This window comes from Talpa europaea (assembly GCF_964194135.1).
Source record: "Talpa europaea genome assembly, chromosome: 13".
Lineage (NCBI taxonomy): Eukaryota > Metazoa > Chordata > Mammalia > Eulipotyphla > Talpidae > Talpa > Talpa europaea.
The window spans coordinates 22,462,899-22,480,563 of NC_140080.1; the positions used below are offsets into that span (position 1 = coordinate 22,462,899).

Sequence of the window (17,665 nt, forward strand, 5' to 3'; positions counted from 1 at the left end):
AGTAAAGATCCTGATCCTGAAGATTCAAGTCTAAAGAGATCCATATATATATATATATATATATATATATATATATATATATATATATATATATATATATAATCTTCTTAGCAACATGACATGCAAAATTTTTGTTTAAGTAGTGAGAGAATAAATAACAATTACAAAAGGGAACTTAGTATCAGCAGTATCAATCTACCTTTCCTGGAAAGCGGAAAAATTAGTTGACATTTTCCTTTCTTGTTTTCCAGTTGTACTTGGCCTCAAAATACCACTGCTGAGATTATTTAGTTTGATTATGATTTTGCTTGCAGTTGTTTCTTCCGATAATGGAGGATAATCTGTTCGAGTTTCCATTGGGTTTCAAATTATTGCTTAATTAACTTATGTTAACTGAGAGAAACAAGGATATGCAGAGTGCTAATCAATGAAATAAAACATTAGACCACAATGAGGAAGACATCTGTAACATAGGTTTTGAGATAAAATCTAAGCCCAAGTCCATTAAAATGCTCATTGTCCTATACCACAAATATATTCGAGATTGTCCAGTCAGTGAGTATATACTGGATATTTTTATTTTATTTTTTTTTAAACTTTTCTGAAAAAGTTTAAATCCCAAAAAACCACTTTTTTTAAAAGATTTATTTATTTAGGGCCTCCCCGGTGGCGCAGCCGTTGAGCGCTGGGTTGCGAACCTGCCCGCAGCCTCTGCGGCTCCGGTTCGATCCCCGGCTGCTCCCCGGCCACCGGAGGAGGGTCCCACATGGCGCGCAGACCTCTCCTGCCGCCCGCTGCTCCCCTCAGCAGTGTACTTCGGTCCTTCTGCCTGCTCTGCTCCCCGCTCTGGCTCTGGTGAATTCTCTCACCCTCCCGCGCTTCTGACTGTACCCAGTGCATGTATAAACAAAACAAACAAATAAATAAATAAATATGCCTCTATAAAATTAAAATAAATAAATAAATAAATAAGATTTATTTATTCATACACGCACTGGGTACAGTCAGAAGTGTGGGAGGGTGAGAGGATTCACCAGAGCCAGAGTGGGGAACAGAACAGGCAGACTGATGAAGTACACTGCTGAGGGGAGCAGCGGGTGGCAGGAGAGGTCTGCGCGCCATGTGGGACCCTCGCCAGTGGCCGGGGATCGAACCAGCGCTGCAGAGGCTGCAGGAAGCTTCGCAGCCCAGCGCTCAACCGCTGCGTCACCACGGGAGGCCCTGGATATATTTTATATCCAACATTGGAATTAAGAGATGGGAGAGAATATCAAAAAGATATGTACAGTTGACCCCTGAACAATGTGGGGGCGTCAGGGACACCCACCCACCCATACCCCATACCCACATACTTCCCCACTTCTACCCTCCCCCAATTGAAATTAGAGTATAATTTTTATTCAGCCCTCCATATAAGAAGGTTCAGCATCCTTGACAGATTCAGCCATCTGACATACAAGGTTGATTGAACCCCTGAATGTGGAACCCTCAGATAGAAAAATATCCAGGTACAATGGACTGGAAAGTTCAGAGTCCAATGGACTCTGGTGAGTGGGCTGAATGCTTTAGTGACAGGAGCCTTGGGGTAACTTCACCTGAAGAAGGGGATCCTCTGCTTCTAAAATAACAACAACAATGTAAACCAGTGTTACCTCAATAAAAAAAAAAAATCTTGTCCAAAGTTCATCTCTAATTGGACATATCCCAGGCACGGAGAAGTGAGTAGAAAGGGGCGGAGGGGATAATCCAGCCTAGAAGAATCAGAAGCAGTGCCCAGAGGGAAGACAGAGCACAACGTCACTGAGGTTGTGTTGAGAAGACCAGCGTGGCTAGAATGGAGAATTCTTTTTGAAAAGTGGAGGGAGACGGTAAAGCTCTGGAGGGTGTCGGCTAATATCCAGATGCTTCAAGCAGATGCGCAACAGAAAGGCATTGTTGCCCCTGGAGCAGCGGCTGCACATAATGCGCCTGTGTCTCCTGAGGATGAATCGGGCATTGATGTCCCAGGAGACTCGGAGAGGGCCACCCTGCACATCACCGCCGCGCGTTCCAGAGCTCGAGGAGGTTGACGTGTCTGCAGCTGCAGCTTTCCCTACTGTAGACTTCATCTTAAAGCAACGGCAAGAGTGCTGGTAGGGATTGGGCCTATTTTCTAAGCATAATCTTGTTTGAGCTGGGTTTCTGTCCCATGGGAATCCTGACACAGGTTTTTGCAGGTATGAGTTACCTTAGGCTTTGAAAGAAAAACAGTGATTTAGGAAAACAGAATTGGGAATAGATAGTGGCGGTGAATCCCAGGATTGTTAGTGGGACAATGACTTGTCCATTTTAATGAGGACCGAGGGGAGCTCTGAGACAGGTTTGGGGCCAGTGGGTGGCCTGTGCTGAGCCGTTTCTCCAGTCCTACTCTTGCATCTGAGATTTAAGTTTTACCCCTTGCTATGACGGTGTGCTTGGGACTCAGCAGAATTACTTTCCAGCTGGCAGAATCCTCTTTCTGTGCAATGCAGACTCTTTTTCTGTTGCTGTTTTTGTCTCTTTTGGTTTTCTGATACAGTTTTCTATCTGCTAACAATATATGTCTATTATATCTACAACCACACTTGCAGAACACCTCCCCTCAAACTACACATAGTCTTGTGTTCTCTGTAACTTAGTGGTAATGCCACATTCTCCAACCCCCAGATGGCCTTGGGTTATCTGCATGGTTCTCTCTATTGCTGACTCAGTGCTCATTCTTGTGATACTTCTGGATTATTTTTCCAGTGTGGTCTCTGCCTCATGCCTTCAAATTTGTTCCCCTACCTGCCTCCAGCGCGCGCGTGCACACACACACACACACACACACACACACCCCATTCTTATACACTGATGCAAGTGTAATCCTCCTGCTGTATTTGTGAGAAAATGTGGGCTCTTAATAGGTTGTCACTTCATTCCTTTTGTGTAAAAATTATCAATTACTCCCTACTGCCAACCCAATGAAATGTGAAAGCAGCCCTCTCTCATTAGGAATAAAACTTCACAACAGCCTAATTTCTGCCTCTCTCTGCTGCCTGTCCTTCAGAACCCCCCCCCCACACACACACACACTGCTACATTTCCTTGTGCTTGTCTGACTCTTCTTTGTCTACATGTTTTCACTTCTGCCTTTCCTTGTATTTCTCACGCCCTTTCTGTGTTTCCACAAGTCCAAATTATAGGTACCAGCTCAAATGTCAATCCTTCCATGATAAGCTGTGCACAAATACAGTGTTTCTTGGGGCTGAGAAGTGGTGCAGATGGTTGCAAATGGATAAAGGAAGATTTTGATTTTTTTCCCCCCATGCACAGAAACTGTTTTATTTTCGTTACAGAACACATAGAATTTGCATTTCTCATTTCTTGTACATACAAGAATTTCCTGTGCTGACAATCACAGTATTTTTCAGCTAAATAAGACATATTGCCCCACCCCACACATTGTTATGCCTTTTTCCTCCCCAAAACTCATCTAATTCTCCTCTTTACAATGAGAGAGATGTCTGAACTCCCCCAAGCACTCTCTTTACAGTAGAGGACTCTCTCTTACACCCCATATTATGCCTTATTTATGTGCTAAACTCAAATTCCCAATTAAGGGGACATTCCCTGATCTACTCTTATTTTATATTTTCTCTACAAGGATATTAATGTTTTAAAATGTTTGTCAAAATAATAGAGCATATTAAACTTTATAATGAACTCAATCCTACCTCTCCATCTACCTACCCAGAAGCTACTTTTAATTGTAGCTGATTTTAGTTGTTGTAGTTACCTCATTATCCATAAAAAAAAATGTATACACCCTGCAGTTATTGCTTATTTATTTCAAGTCTTCTCTTTAAACTTCCTGTTTGTAGAAAATAAGAGTCAACTCATTTATACTAACTACCTGCCTCCTTCCCTTCCTACTCCCAGTTTTAAATAGGCATATCTCTCTTTCTGCTTCCTACTTTCATGCATTTGTCTCTATAAATCACACATCTACCTTCATCTTCTGTGAAATCCACTTGATGTCACACTTTTTAGGGTAAGAAATAACCTCAGCCCTTCTTGCACCCTTTTATCTCATACTTTTTCGTTGAGAGGTTAAGAATACCTTTTCCTTTTTTTTAAGAATTATTTATTTATGCATGCAAGAGCTGGGGTATAGGCCACAGATGTGGGGAGTGAGAGGATTCACCAGAGAGAGCGGGGAACAGAACAGGCAGAGTGACCGAAATACACTGCTGAGGGGAGCAGCGGGCGAGTCAGGAGAGGTCTGCTATGCCATGTGGGTTTCTCCCTGGCCGGGGATCGAACTCGTGCTGCAGAGGCTGAGGATTGCTTCATAGTGCGGTGCTTAACCCTTTGCGCCACCAGGGAGGCCCTGTTCTTTTCCTTTTTTAATGTATTTGGAACTCCTAATCATTTGAGATAGATGTACCCGGTATAAACACATCTACTTTTTCCCTCTCACTTTTTCGCCCTTTCAAATTTCTGTACCTTCGTGCTCTCTTCCCACCCTGTGGTGAAATACCTAGGTCTCATCAAAAAGGTGAGAGAGGATCCTGGTGTCAGGGTGGGGTGGTGCCTTTCAGGCGGGGGGGGGTGGGGGACACAGACAGTGCACAGATTTTCTCAGGGAGCAAGGAGTTGGCTACAGTAGAGCCCAGGAAGGGGGTCAGAGATCCTGGGGCGCACAGGCTGGTGATGGCAGGCCTTCTTGGTATTAAGGGTCTGAACTCTGTGGAAACTGAGAAGTGGAGGCAGAGTTCCTCTTCCATAACGCTGTGGTCTGACTGAAGGGGGCTGACCTCTTTCTCTCTCAAGATATTAATTAGACCGTTTGGAGGTTTGGTTTTTCTTGTTCGTTGGAGATGTCTTGTCTTCTGTTCTGTGAAATCCGTTTCCTAAGGATTTTTCTTGTGTGTTTATCTTGGGTGTTAGACTTAAGGTTTGTTCCAAAGGTCTGACACTCCTTTGTTAATAGTTCAGATTTAAGATTGAGGGACAGGGGCTTGAGAGACCAGAATAGTTCTCTCAGCCTCTTTGGGAGAATAGGGATCAGGAGTTGACACTGGACCTAGAATCTACCTTCCTCAGCATGAAAGCATGAGAAAGGATTTCCTTGCGACTGAACCCCACAGTAGGTACCTGGGTGTTCTGCACTTCTGTGCTCGTTTGTTGACAGCCCCTCTGATAGTTTTTCCCTCATGGGTTAAGGGCCTGGCTGCCTTCCATTTGGATCTGAGGTTTGGGGCTGGGGGAAATCACAGATTTCTCCAAAGTGCATACATATCTCATGTTTTCATCACCTCATACATCGGTCTCTGACAGCGGACCTGCTCCTCCTCCACGGACGTCCATCTTCTGAACTACTGCTTCCTCTCCTGCAGGAAATCATGGTTCTCTTGATGGTCGACCCATTCCAGTGGCAGGATTATTACTTCTTCTTTTATAAGCACTCACTTTACCAAGTCTCAGGAAAGACAGGCACACATTTCTGCTGCTGTTCTCCACCCTGAACTGGAAGATTTCTTTAAAGGTTTTGCTGAAACCAAAGAATACCATGTTTTTGATAATTTTTTTAATCTATCTGCTATAAGCCTAGCAAAGAAAAAATAATTTTTTCATGTCATGCTGACCTCTAATATGCTCTGAACATTTCTAAATGTTTCCATTATTTATTTAAAAAGTCAGTTCTTTTGGCTTTGGCGATGGCACTTTAAGTAAGAATTGTCTTCCTGAAATGTTCTGGTCAACAGCCCGTTAGAAAAATTGGCAAGCTGTATATATACACAGTTAATTCACAAACCAGAAAATTTAAAAACTCTTAAATAATGAAAATAAATTCAGTCTTACTCATAAGAAGAAAAATTTAATGTAAAACAATAATAATAGGATTTTATTAGTCTCTGGGCCACAGTCCTCTACTGGGCACTTTGAATTTTTGCTTCACACTTCGGTAGTGAGAATGTGTGAATTCTGCTGTATTTTGTGGGTTTGGGTGTCAGACCAAATGAGGCCGGTTTGTCAATGTCTGTTAATCTTTCAAAAATCCTGTAGCTTTTGATACAATAGCTCCAGTCCAGGAAATTATCCTGTGGTTATAAGAAGTGTACAAGGACCTTCGTTGCAACATTGTTTGTATTTGTGTTAGACTGAAGTTTCCCCAGATGCCCTTCAATAAGGAAATGGTTAAATTCTAATTCATCCCTAACAGTGGAGCTCTGTGCAGTATTAGAATGAGGAAGCTCTGTGTGCGCTGACAGGGAAGGACACCCAGACACACCAAGCTTTGAAAAGTTACCTTTAAAAATCCAGGTGTACAATAGCATGCTATGTTTATGCTTAACACACACACACACACACTCTTATGTGCACACAGACTGTCCCTGGAAGGACGCGCAGGGACTGGCATGGTCGGTGCATCTCTGGGGAGAAACTGAGCCACCATGAAACAGGGTTTTTAATTTTTCCATTTAAACTTGTACACCGTGCTCCTATCTAACTATTCAGAAATGAGGATGTAGATAGAGAAATAAAATTGAAATTTCCCGAAGATTTACTGTCTCGTAACTAAATGAGAGGCTGTTCTTCCTGACTTAGAAAACTCCAGCTTGAGAGAGCCTGACTTTATTCAGGCTGCGGCTTCTTGGTCTCATCCCAACTTCCATACCCCTTTCCTCGGGTTCCTGTGACTCCTCCACTTGTGGGCTACTGCCCGGCAGGCCCCAGAGCCCTCCTCTGTCCCTGGAGCCCGACTCAGGCTTCCCCAGTACCGCCCTTGCCTCCCAGCCTTGGGGCCAGTCGGCAGGCCGGGGGCCAGCAGCACAAGGTGAGGCCAGGCCAGAAAGTCCAGGTGAAGCCTCATAGCCAGTCCAGACTTTCCACAGGGCTGTTGACCACCTGCCCTTCGCACCATCCAGCATTTATCCTAAGGCCACTCTTCAAGTTACTTCTAAACCTGTGTTGCTTAAGAAAGTTTTAGAAGATGACATGGACTTTTTGAAGTGATAGAGGGTGGAAAATGGCCGTCACCCCCCTCTCGTAAGGGAGTAGGTGATATTTTTATGCCTTAGTTTAGACGAACTTAAAACATGCGGGTACACTCAGACTCAGGACTTTCTCACTGACCAGAAGGTGACCCAGCTTTCTGGACTGACCCAGGGCAGGGCACTTGTTTTCATTTACCTGAGACACAGTTCATTCCTTCACCCGAGATGCCTTTTAATCATCCTGCCCACAAACTACTTACCTTGACCTGCTACTGTTGGTGTCTGAGGACAGCACATCCTCAGCAGCAGGAAGAGGGGGCCCGGGAGACCGGTGTGGGGGAGAGAGGAGAGCTGACTTTTCCTGAAGCTCATTCTCTCCAGGATGGATGATAGTTGCTCCACGGAAGAATTCCAATTCTGCAAACTTGCGAAATCCAAATCCTGTCCTGACCAGGCTGTTGAGGACTGGGAGTTGACAAATATTGGACTGGTGATAGGGATTGACCAACCTGTTTTTTATTTATAGATTGTGCAACAGTGTGTGGCAGTGTCTTATTGAAACCAGTACTTCCAGGCTGGTTAAACAAATGCTGTCCCCAGTAGGTGAAGCCAGGCTTAGTTGGCATCAGTCAGGCTCCCTGTCTTGCTGTTCTAAAATCCCCACTAAAATGTGCTCAGGTCCTGTAACTGAGGCTTAAATTTGTGGTGGGGATGGAAGAAGAAATAACCCGCCAAAGCGAAGTGAAGGCCGATCCCGGGTTCCCAGTGTCCACTGCTGCTTGTGTGGCTACTTCAACTGTCCCCGACCTACCTGTCTCGCCCAGGCCGCTCCAAGCGTCCTACCTTCCAGCCAGGGACCCGGCCAGTAGCCATACATTGAAAGAGAATTGCTTTTCCTTTATTTGTGTTTCTACTTTTAGTTGACTCTCAGACAGTGTCCTTGAAAGTGCCTTGTCTTCTTGAGTTTTTTAAAAAAAACAGATTTCCTTATTTTCATGATTTAAATGAGACCTGAGACTTGCTTTTTCATCTACCTGGAACCAGGAGCTCAGCTTCAGTCACAGCAACTTCAAAGTTCCCGAGAGGCCTTGAGAAAGGCTTCTCCTCCTCCTCCCACTCTGCTCCTTCAAACACAGGCCAGTCTCTGCCGTTGGGGTGGTGCGTCGTTTCTGTGGGTGGCTGGCAAGACCTCTGAGGTGGGGGCGCTCGCGGGAAGAAGCTCTCCTGTGGCAGAAATTAACTTGCCTGAGTTTCACAGCATCTTTAAGTCAGCAGACACCTAAAGTGGACTGGTCCATAGATAAATTTCACTTCCTCTCTGAGACACTTCAGAAGTAATCTCACACCTGTCAACACGCAAATGGCAGCTGTGAACAAAATGCTGAGCTGAGTGCTTTGCAAAAACCAAAGTCGAAGTCCCCAGCTTTAAAGGGACTCAGGCTAGTAGTTGGTTGGATAAGTAAGACATTTGGACGAAGAAACGCCGTTCACTGATGAGGAGCCTAGCGTAAAGCCGGCAGAGCCAATGGAAGGCTTGGTGGAGCCTGTTCCCTAGGGAGTGCCTTCAGGGCGGAGGCAGTGCTGGAGGCCAGGTGCGAGTTGAAAGAAAAGTGGGATGGAGACTATCAAGAAAGAAGCCATTTAACTTGTCTGTCAAAGACAGTGCTAAGGTTGGCTGGGAGAGAGAGACCTGAACTATCATCTTTTTGGTGCTCCAGCCAGGGGCCCAAAACAGGACCACCAAGTATGGGTACGCGCTCAGGGCCTGCCTGCACGAGCCTGCCTGGCCAGGAAGGGACACCGGGCGAGGAGGGGCTGAAATCCAGCCGAACTTTGCTTCTCTTGGACCTTGGTGCCGGCCTGGTCATGCTCAGAGCCAAGGGCAGCCTATCCCTGCCCGCCGTGTTTGTCTGTCTGGAGGGCTCCATCGAGACAGAGGGGCACCTTTTGTGATCAAACAGGAGCAGCAAGTCCAGAGTTGTGCTCAGGGACAGCCAGGGCACTGCCTCTACATTTTAATCTGACCCTCCATAAAATCCAGTAAATGTGTGAATGAATTTGAAGCATTATTGAAGTTTCATAAACACTTGAGTGGATTTTTGCTGGATGCTTTTGAGAAATGGGATTATGTGTGTCTTGGAGGGGAGAGGCAGAAAGTTCTGAAATTCTTTGAATACATAAATTGAACTTGATGTTAAATTTAAAATCCTATCTTTTAAGCCAAAGCAGTGTTTCTTGATAATGATTCAAGACCTCCCATATACCCTTGCACATAATGGGGTTCACTTATGGACTGAGATCTTTTAAGCACTTAGGGTGCTTTCAGTACTTTCAGAAGAGCTGAAGAAGTGGAAAGTTGGGCCTCTGTCCTCAGATGTTACCTGCTTAGGAAAAGGGAACGCCAGCTACAGAATGAGAGCAGTGACCATTCATAGGGATTATTAACTGGACGACTGGTCAGATGTGCTTGGTCTTGATTTTGACCCTCCAATAGGACTCCATGCCTGGGCTGGAATTTTCATATGCTGCGAAGTGTTAAGCAAGCACAGCGCTTAGGCTAACCAATAATGCTTCCTGTCTACGAGGTCATTTGCAGGTGAAGATACCAAGTGGGTGGTAAGCCAGGCTTAAAAATAGCTAACCTGTCATAGCAATGCTCCCTTAACATGTCTTCCTCTGTGCTCGGTGACCATGGGCTTCTCAGAAGTAAGTTTTCAGTTCTTTGCTGTCCGGCTGGCACCAAAGAAAGTCTCAGCCATGTACATAACACCGTACGTTCTGTGCCACCAACTGCCTTCCCTCCTCTTTTCTCCACGGCAAAAGGTTTGCTCTGTTCGTGAGATTGAGGGAGTTCAGTTCTGAGTCCTCCACATCGCTGACCGCCATTCATTTGTGGTTCGGTGTGCCAACCCCTCTTGACTTACTGTCCCCTGTCCTCCCTCTTTTACCAAGGTCTGATCTAGTTTTCCCAGAGCCCCGTGATCACATTATAGACCAGCACTATCCAAGGCCCTTTGTGAATATCACAAGAAGATTCTGGCCCCAACAAAGGCCTTACAGATGGACAGACCTGAGTTTGAATCCCAACTTAGACTTTATTGGTTCAGGGAACTTGGGCAAGATACTCAACATCTGGGAGCCTGAGATTCCTCCTCTATAAAATAGGGGTAATCATTCCCACCCAGCCTGGGTGGATGTAGATGAGAGACTATAAAGTGGTTAAAATAACAACACCCAATGTGGAGCCTGTGTAACTACAACAAAAGTTGATCAGTGATATAGGAGACTGGCAAACAAAGGGCCTGGGGTTTCCCAGCAGGAAGGCTCACACCTGCAGTGGGCCTCACGTGACTGGGTATGTGTGAGCGTGTGTGGAGTGAGTGTGCGCGGAGGCCCTCCCACAGCCTGCAGGTGATCAGCTGCCCCAGCACAGCAGAGCAGGGCCCACGCAGGACACAGAGCTGGGAGCCAGCCAGTCCCCACAAAGTCTGACGTTTACCTGAACATAAAACTGGACATCTACCTGATGAAGCAAGCATGACCTGCAGCTGCTTTCCTTGAGGCACCAGTGAAAGAGGTTAGAGTAGAGATTTGAAACAGCCACAGCTGTCAAAGTTCACTCCAGAAGATCAGTCCACTCTGCAGAGAGTGAGGTCCCTGCAGCGTTTATCCACCCGCCCCTTCTGGATGTCTAAGGTGAAGCGTCTTTGTTTCTTCTCCAGCTCAGAGGCTGAGAATGGTGTGGAGGAGAAGAAGAAGGTCTGCAAGTCGCCACCACCCCAGTCCCCAACGCTGTCCAGTGAGGCCGAGTCCCCGGACCAAAGGAGAATCATTTCCCTACGGTGAGTTCTCTCGTCACATCTCTTTTTTGGCTGGATTGGAGGGGGGGTTGCTGGGAGGAGCTGGGGTTTCTAGTTTTATGGTGGTTAAGAGTGAGGACCTAGAGAGGCAAATAACACCTCTGAGAAAAAGTGGGTCCTTTTCCCTGACATTCATCTCCAGGTCTTCCAGCACCATCTTTTGCTCCCTCCAGTCCCAGCCTTCTACAAAATGTCTACTCATAAAGCACTGATTTTGCTGACTGATAAGGCCCACTTTCCCACAGAGATTTTAAAGCACCTGGATAGGCTGGCCAGGTTGCCCATGAGGTCCTCTGAGCCCGGAGTGTCTGCTCAGCCCCTGGTAGGGCACCCTGCTCTCTCTCTCCTGGTAGCCACGAAAACAGGTGGAGGGAAAGCCCGTCTGGGCTCCCCAGGGCAGCATGTACACCTAGTTTCTGGGGCTGGGAGCCAGGATGTATTTGGTTGTGGAGGCTGTGAGGTGGCTGGAACGGTGGTCCCCATCGCAAACAGAAGTTACAGGCTCCTTTCCAGGGAGAAGGAAAATGTAGGTTTGCTTTTTAGCTCCTCAAAGAGAATGGTTAACCCAATGATCCATTTCAGGTAAATGTGGCGGTCTGTCTGCACCGCACGGTCGAGCAGTCGCTCTCCTCCCTGGGAGAACTGCTTCCCCCTCCGGCCCGAGGCCCCTGCTGAGTGATGACTAATAGCTCCTGCTTCCCCTTCCTGGCTACCCAGCTCCTATCTCCCCTCTAAATCTAGCCTTCATTCAGAACCAAGCCTCCCTCTTCGCCTAGATCTTTCTTTTCTAGCACTCTCGAGTATCTCTGCATCTTTTCACCGAGTATCTCTGCATCTTTTCACCGGCCTGTTTTGACGCATTTCACATTTACCCTGTTTTTTTTCCCTGTAGCTGTTTCCTGTTAGAGCACCCTGCTCCATTTGCCACCGGAGCCCCTCCGCAAAGGCACAAAGCATGTTGTTTCTTGTGTCGTGGCCTATAGTGGCTCGCCGCAGCAGGCACTTGAAAAACACTGTTGGTTTCACTCCAACTTTCCCCAGGCTTCAGATGAGAATAATACATTCATCTTCAGGGCACGCACCTTAAACTTGGGGGGCGTGTAATCTACATGCTGTGAACAGCCCTTGCTGTATGTAATGCTCTGCTCTCGCTGTCTGGGAGTTCTTCATTTTTGAATGAGGAGCCCCGTATTTTCATTTTGTACCAGGCTTCTGGTACCACAAGTCACCTGTAGGAAGTGGGAATAATGTGGTCAGGAGGCCAAAAAAGAAATCAATACTATGTAAATCAGCACCTTCCTCTCCCCAGAGACCAGGGCTGTGCAGACAGGGCCCTTTACTGCTGTTCCTCTTGGAATGACCAAGGTACAGCTGCCCTGCTTGTCACTGGCTCCCAGTCCATGGTACTTCAAAGATTCAATTATTTCCTTGGCAACTCCATTAATATGTATTCATTTGAAGCAGTAGAGGTGATAGACTCAAATTAGTGGATAGTATAAATAATAGGTAACTTCATATATTTTTTTTAAAGATTTATTTATTTATACAAGCACTGGCTACAGTCAGAAGCGCGGGAGGGTGAGAGAATTCACCAGAGCCAGAGTGGGGAACAGAACAGGCAGACTGATGAAGAAATACACTGCTGAGGGGAGCAGCGGGCACAGCAGGAGAGGTCTTTCGCACCATGTGGGACCCTTGCCTGCTGCCGGGGATCGAACCGGCACTGCAGAGGCTACGGACAGCTTCGCAGCCCAGCGCTCAACTGCTGCGCCCCCAGGGGAGGCCCAACTTCATATTTTTAAAATGATTTTCAAAGAGTTTACTCATAATTTGGAAGGGGCGGGAGTGAGCCCTGGAAGCCTAAAGGAATTTGTATCTGTGAATATGTTTGATGGCTGGTCTGTGCCTTGAATTGCTGAGAGACTTTCATGTGTGGTTTGAGCATCATGGACTCAGACTGGCAGGACTGAAAGGGCCTGGGACAACACAGAGTGTGTGTCTCCCCAGCTGAGAAACCAAAGCCTAAAGTCTGTCTGATTCCACCATTTCTGTCCCTTAGTGACACTTGTGTACCACCCAAATTACTTGATTCCTCAATCCACTTTGAACCAATTTATTTAATAAAAATTCATTTATGTATGCATACATGAACTGAGGTACAGGCCAGAAGTACATAGGTGAGAGGATTCACCAGAGACAGAGCGGGGAACAGAACAGGCAGACTGACTGAAATGCACTGCTGAGGGGAGCAGCGGGCCAGACAAGAGAGGTCTGCCACGCCATGTGGGTAGCTCCCTGGCCAGGGATTGAACTTGTGCTGTGGTGGCTGCCTACAGCCTCATAGCGTTGCGACTTAACCCCTTGTGCCACCAGGGAGGCCCCCAAATTTTGTTTTTAACTCAGCCTCATCCTAAGAAATCATATTTTGGAATACAAGCTTCGTATGCCATTTTCCCCCAATAAATCAACATGATTGTATCATAAAATTCACTCATATATACTTCTAAATATCGCACATGCCTTCCACTTTGAAGTGACTGTATGTAGGGTTGAAGATAAGTGCAATTTCGCATGTCTACTCCAATGGGGAGTCAGGACTGGAATCACCTTAGAATCCTGGAACTCTGAGCGCTCCCCTTTAGAGAACAAAGGAGAACTTGACTTCCAAATATGTACTTTTCTTTGTCCTGATATCACTTCTACAATTTTCCCAATCTAGAATGTTCTGCCTCTCTCTTCTGCATACCCAGTTCCTGCTCACCCTCTTATGCCCGGTGTAATAAGCCCACATTGTCTTGTTCGTCTCTTCTTCTCTTACCTCCTGTTAGGCTGGTTGTCCCTGTACCACCTCCTGTTCCAGTAATCTTTATTGTTTAGCTGCTAAATCATTTACTGCCTTTTAAAAAAGATGTTTCGTGTGTGCACGAGCTCCTTGAGGATAAAGAGTCTTGTGTACCTGAAGGCATGTAACACAAAGGTGCACTCTATTAACACTTGTAAAATATTAATGCAATTCTGAAACAAAATATTCTTTGATTGAACTATAGCTGCAATTTTGTTGAAAACTTGCCTCTAGTATTATCTTTATACTGATTAAAATACTTTTGAGATGATATAATTACTTTCACAACTTGGTGGTTACTTCTCCCTACTATAAATTACAATTTCTGCAGTTTGCTCACACAGCCTGCTGAAATCATTCCACCCTTCTACTGCACATGCTATGTAAATGCCCGTGGAGTATTATGAGTGATTATTGAAGTCTAGAAGAGCGAGACTACATCAGGTTTTCTTGCGAGATGGCTTAATATTCAAGATTTATTATAATAAAGTGAGTGAGTAGCATGAAAAATTCTTCTTACAGAGTCCCTGGATTTTCTTTCCTCAGGTCAAAATCCAGTTGTGATGGTGCCTGTTCACCAAATGATAAGAGTGACTGTAAAACAGAAAGCAAAAGTGATTCTAAGACTGAAAGGAAAAAATCTTCGTCTTCCAGCCAGGTAATTTGGGACTGCGGTATGTGCTGGCCCAGCAGTACTGCCTCCGAGGTAGGTTAGAATGGAGAAGAAAGGACAGGCTCCAGTTCCTTGGGACAATTTTGTCATCATTATTGTAACTCACAACTGATCTTCTACCATATACTGAGGGGTAGTGAGCCCTACCTGCGACCCCTAACTCTGAGAAGGGTCAAGAGTAGGGTTGTGTGTTTTTCTAAGAAATAGCTGATGTGACATCCTGTAGGAAATGAAAGAACCGGTGTGAATAGAAAGCCCTGCGGCTGCACACGGGGCAGGAATACCTGTGAACAGGGACGTGATTCTCCTCCAGAGGTAATTTTAGTAACAAGGACCAGTTCTGTGTCAGAGTGTGACATAATTACTGGAGCCAACAGTTTGGGGATTTTTTTTTTTTTTGGATAATTTACCTCTAAATGCTTGAATGTTTGATTCCTCATAAGTAGAACAAAACCTTTTGGCACACGCAAGCACTTTAACTAAATAGTAAATATGCAAAAGTATTCTTAATGTAAAATCCATTGTCTAGTTTCTGTAATTACCCCAGATGTCACGGTCCTTTGTAAAGTCTTTTTGTTTTTCCCACTCTAGAATCAGTCAAGGACCATGAATTGTATCTGTCATGTTGCTTTTAATTTAGATCAGCCCCACTATCTTTTTTGTATTATGCTCACATTCTTGAAGATTCCATGATCCAGAATATTTTTAATGAAGTGTGACCATTTTTAGACATTAAACCCAAAAGCTCAGTAATCCCCCATAGGTCATTTAGCTTTAATGAAGGTCGCTTTCTGGATGCAAAATGTACCCCTAGAGAGCAATGTGAGGTGATGTACTTTATTGGAGGTGCTTATCTATAAAATCACTAACTTTTGGGGGACATCTGCCATCCATCTACATGACCTGTCTGAAGCTCTCCTTTACAGCAGAAATAGGGCCAGTCAAGCGCCTACTTGTGCTGTCTTTCTGCTCTGCTCATAAGATCCTTGCATCAAGGGACCAGGAAAATGAATAACTATAAGAAAGTGAAAATCAAAATCAACAAACAACTATGAACCAGAGACACTCTATGGGGGGTAGGGGGTGGGAGGGGAGGGATTGGGGTCAAAATAAGGGGGTTGCAATTGTATGGGGAATATAAAAATAAAATTTATTATTAAAAAAAAAAAAAAAGCTCCCTGTAAGGCAGAATGGTCTCATGGAAGGAGAATCCACATCTACCTCTCGGTAGCTGCGTGGTGCCAGTGAGGCCACTCATATCCCTGAGGCGCTGCCTGAACCCTTGGAATGGGGACAGCAGCACCCGGGTCATTGAGGGGGTGGTTTTTGTGAAAATATTTTACAAACAGTAAACAATTGCTGTCTGTACGTGGTTGTTATCACAGTTGTGGAAACAGATATTTTGAAAATGGAATGATCTGCAGCATAAGAAACTCCTGGGCCTTCCACTGCCCTGAGAGTTAAGAGCTTTGTAGGAACTCCTGACATGTCCTGACAGTCATCTCCCTCTGACAGTGGCTAAGGACACACCTTCAGGGTAATAACAGTGATAGCCATGCACACACTTACAGGCCTGTACTTGTGGGTGATGTATAGACGCACACCTGTATGTATAAGCATACATATATATATGTGCTGAAAAGTGTGAAAAGTGAAATTTTAGTTAAACTGTATATTACTGTGATAGTTATAATAGCAATAAAATGAAAAATATGGTTAATTAGGAAATCACTACATAAATTGTTACAAATTGTTACTTTAATATAATGGAATAGACTACATTTGTTAAAATATCTTTGTGGGGAATTATTTTATTGATGGGGGAATTTACCTTTGATATGTCAGACTTTAAAAAGTAGGGTGCTATCATCTCATTTTTATTTAAAACACATTACATTAGAGACTGGAAAAATAAATAATAATAGTGATAGTGATAAAAGCAGGCAGTAGGTCTTTTAAATGAGGCCTTACAGCATCATTTAAACAGCTGCTATTTTTGATCTCTGGCTCACAAGGGAAAACTGAGGCCCCAAAAGTTTTAAGTAACTAGGCCGTGATCACAAACCCAAGAGGTTCCGCCAAGACTTACATGCAGGCTTATCTGCCCTCTTCTGAGTGTCATTTGTATCTTGAGCGCCCTGGGATCCACCACTTTCCTCAAATTGCATGTCATTGACTCTCGGGGACATCCTCGCCCAGTCACCTCAGCAGAAAGCTCACCACCAGCTGCGTGGTGACAACAGACGTCTGTCCAAGCAGCTAGTCCAGAATCTGTTTGGAAAGCAAGAACTGGGTGCCCTGCCTTCCACTCTCTGCCACGGAAGGGTGGTGTTGGATTCTGTAAGATCAGAGAAGGGATTCCAGAAGATGCTCTAATAAGGGTGAGGGAGGGAGAAACTGCCAGGCAGTCTGAATCGGAGCTGAGGTGTATGCTGCATCTCAGAAGTGGGAGCAGTGACGCCTGTTTCTGTTCTCATTGCAGTACAAGGCAAACATGCAGTTTCACAAGTTGTTTGTTACGGTCCCAACTGATGAACAGCTGAGACAAAGTAAGTTCTGACCTGCTGGACTTTTGAAGTTACATTTTTGAAAAGGTGTTGATGGATTTGGGGAGGGAGAAGCGGGTGCAGTCTGGGGACTGAATCACCCAAATGGGTAGATTTTTCTTTAAATTCAAAATGGTTCAATAATTGTTTATTTTCAGTTTCAAACAATAAAAAGGCAGCATTTCAAGTTGGGAAAAAAAAAATTAAAAAAAGAACTCAACTAGACCCAGGCAATATTTAGTTAATCCAAAGGAAATTCTGCAACACATGTAACCTTATTTGCTTGTTGGGAACTGTGTGCAGCACATTGTGCTAAAAATATGGGCCAGCTAACACTTTGCTCCATTTACTGAAAATAAACATGTAGAAATTAAGCAACAAGTTAAATACAGTAATGCATAACTCAACAAGTGTTCGGCATGGAGCAATTAAGCAGATAACTGAATAATTTAAGGAGATGCACATGAGCTCTCTTCATTCATAATTCTTGGCAATCTACTTAAGTGGATTTCTAAAAGTCAGGATGTAACCAACAGGCCTGCCAGCTTCATTTAGGTTTCCCGGTCCCTGGGAAGACAAGAGAGGAGAAGGGGAAATTGCATCTCTCCTTGTGACAGGGTATCATTCGGATCATTCCAGAATGGTATCCTCGCCTTCCACATTCACTGCAGAAATGCACTGTGCTTGGAGTGTCCTGAGATTAACTGGCCTGGAGCAAGAAAGGCAACTAGAAAGACACTAAA

General features: G+C 44.9%; 1 protein-coding gene across 2 annotated transcripts in view; it reads left to right on the forward strand.

Moving 5' to 3' along the window:
• The window catches only part of GRAMD2B (GRAM domain containing 2B), a gene marked incomplete at both ends in the record, with an annotated part of 95,493 nt that overhangs the window by 59,958 nt on the left and 17,870 nt on the right, over window positions 1-17,665 (forward strand). For both annotated transcript variants that reach the window (XM_084252501.1, XM_084252502.1), the window contains 3 exons: window positions 10,724-10,843; window positions 14,250-14,361; window positions 16,859-16,925. In XM_084252501.1, the coding sequence (XP_084108627.1) occupies window positions 10,724-10,843; window positions 14,250-14,361; window positions 16,859-16,925 (299 nt within the window). The remainder of the gene's footprint in view (window positions 1-10,723; window positions 10,844-14,249; window positions 14,362-16,858; window positions 16,926-17,665) is intronic.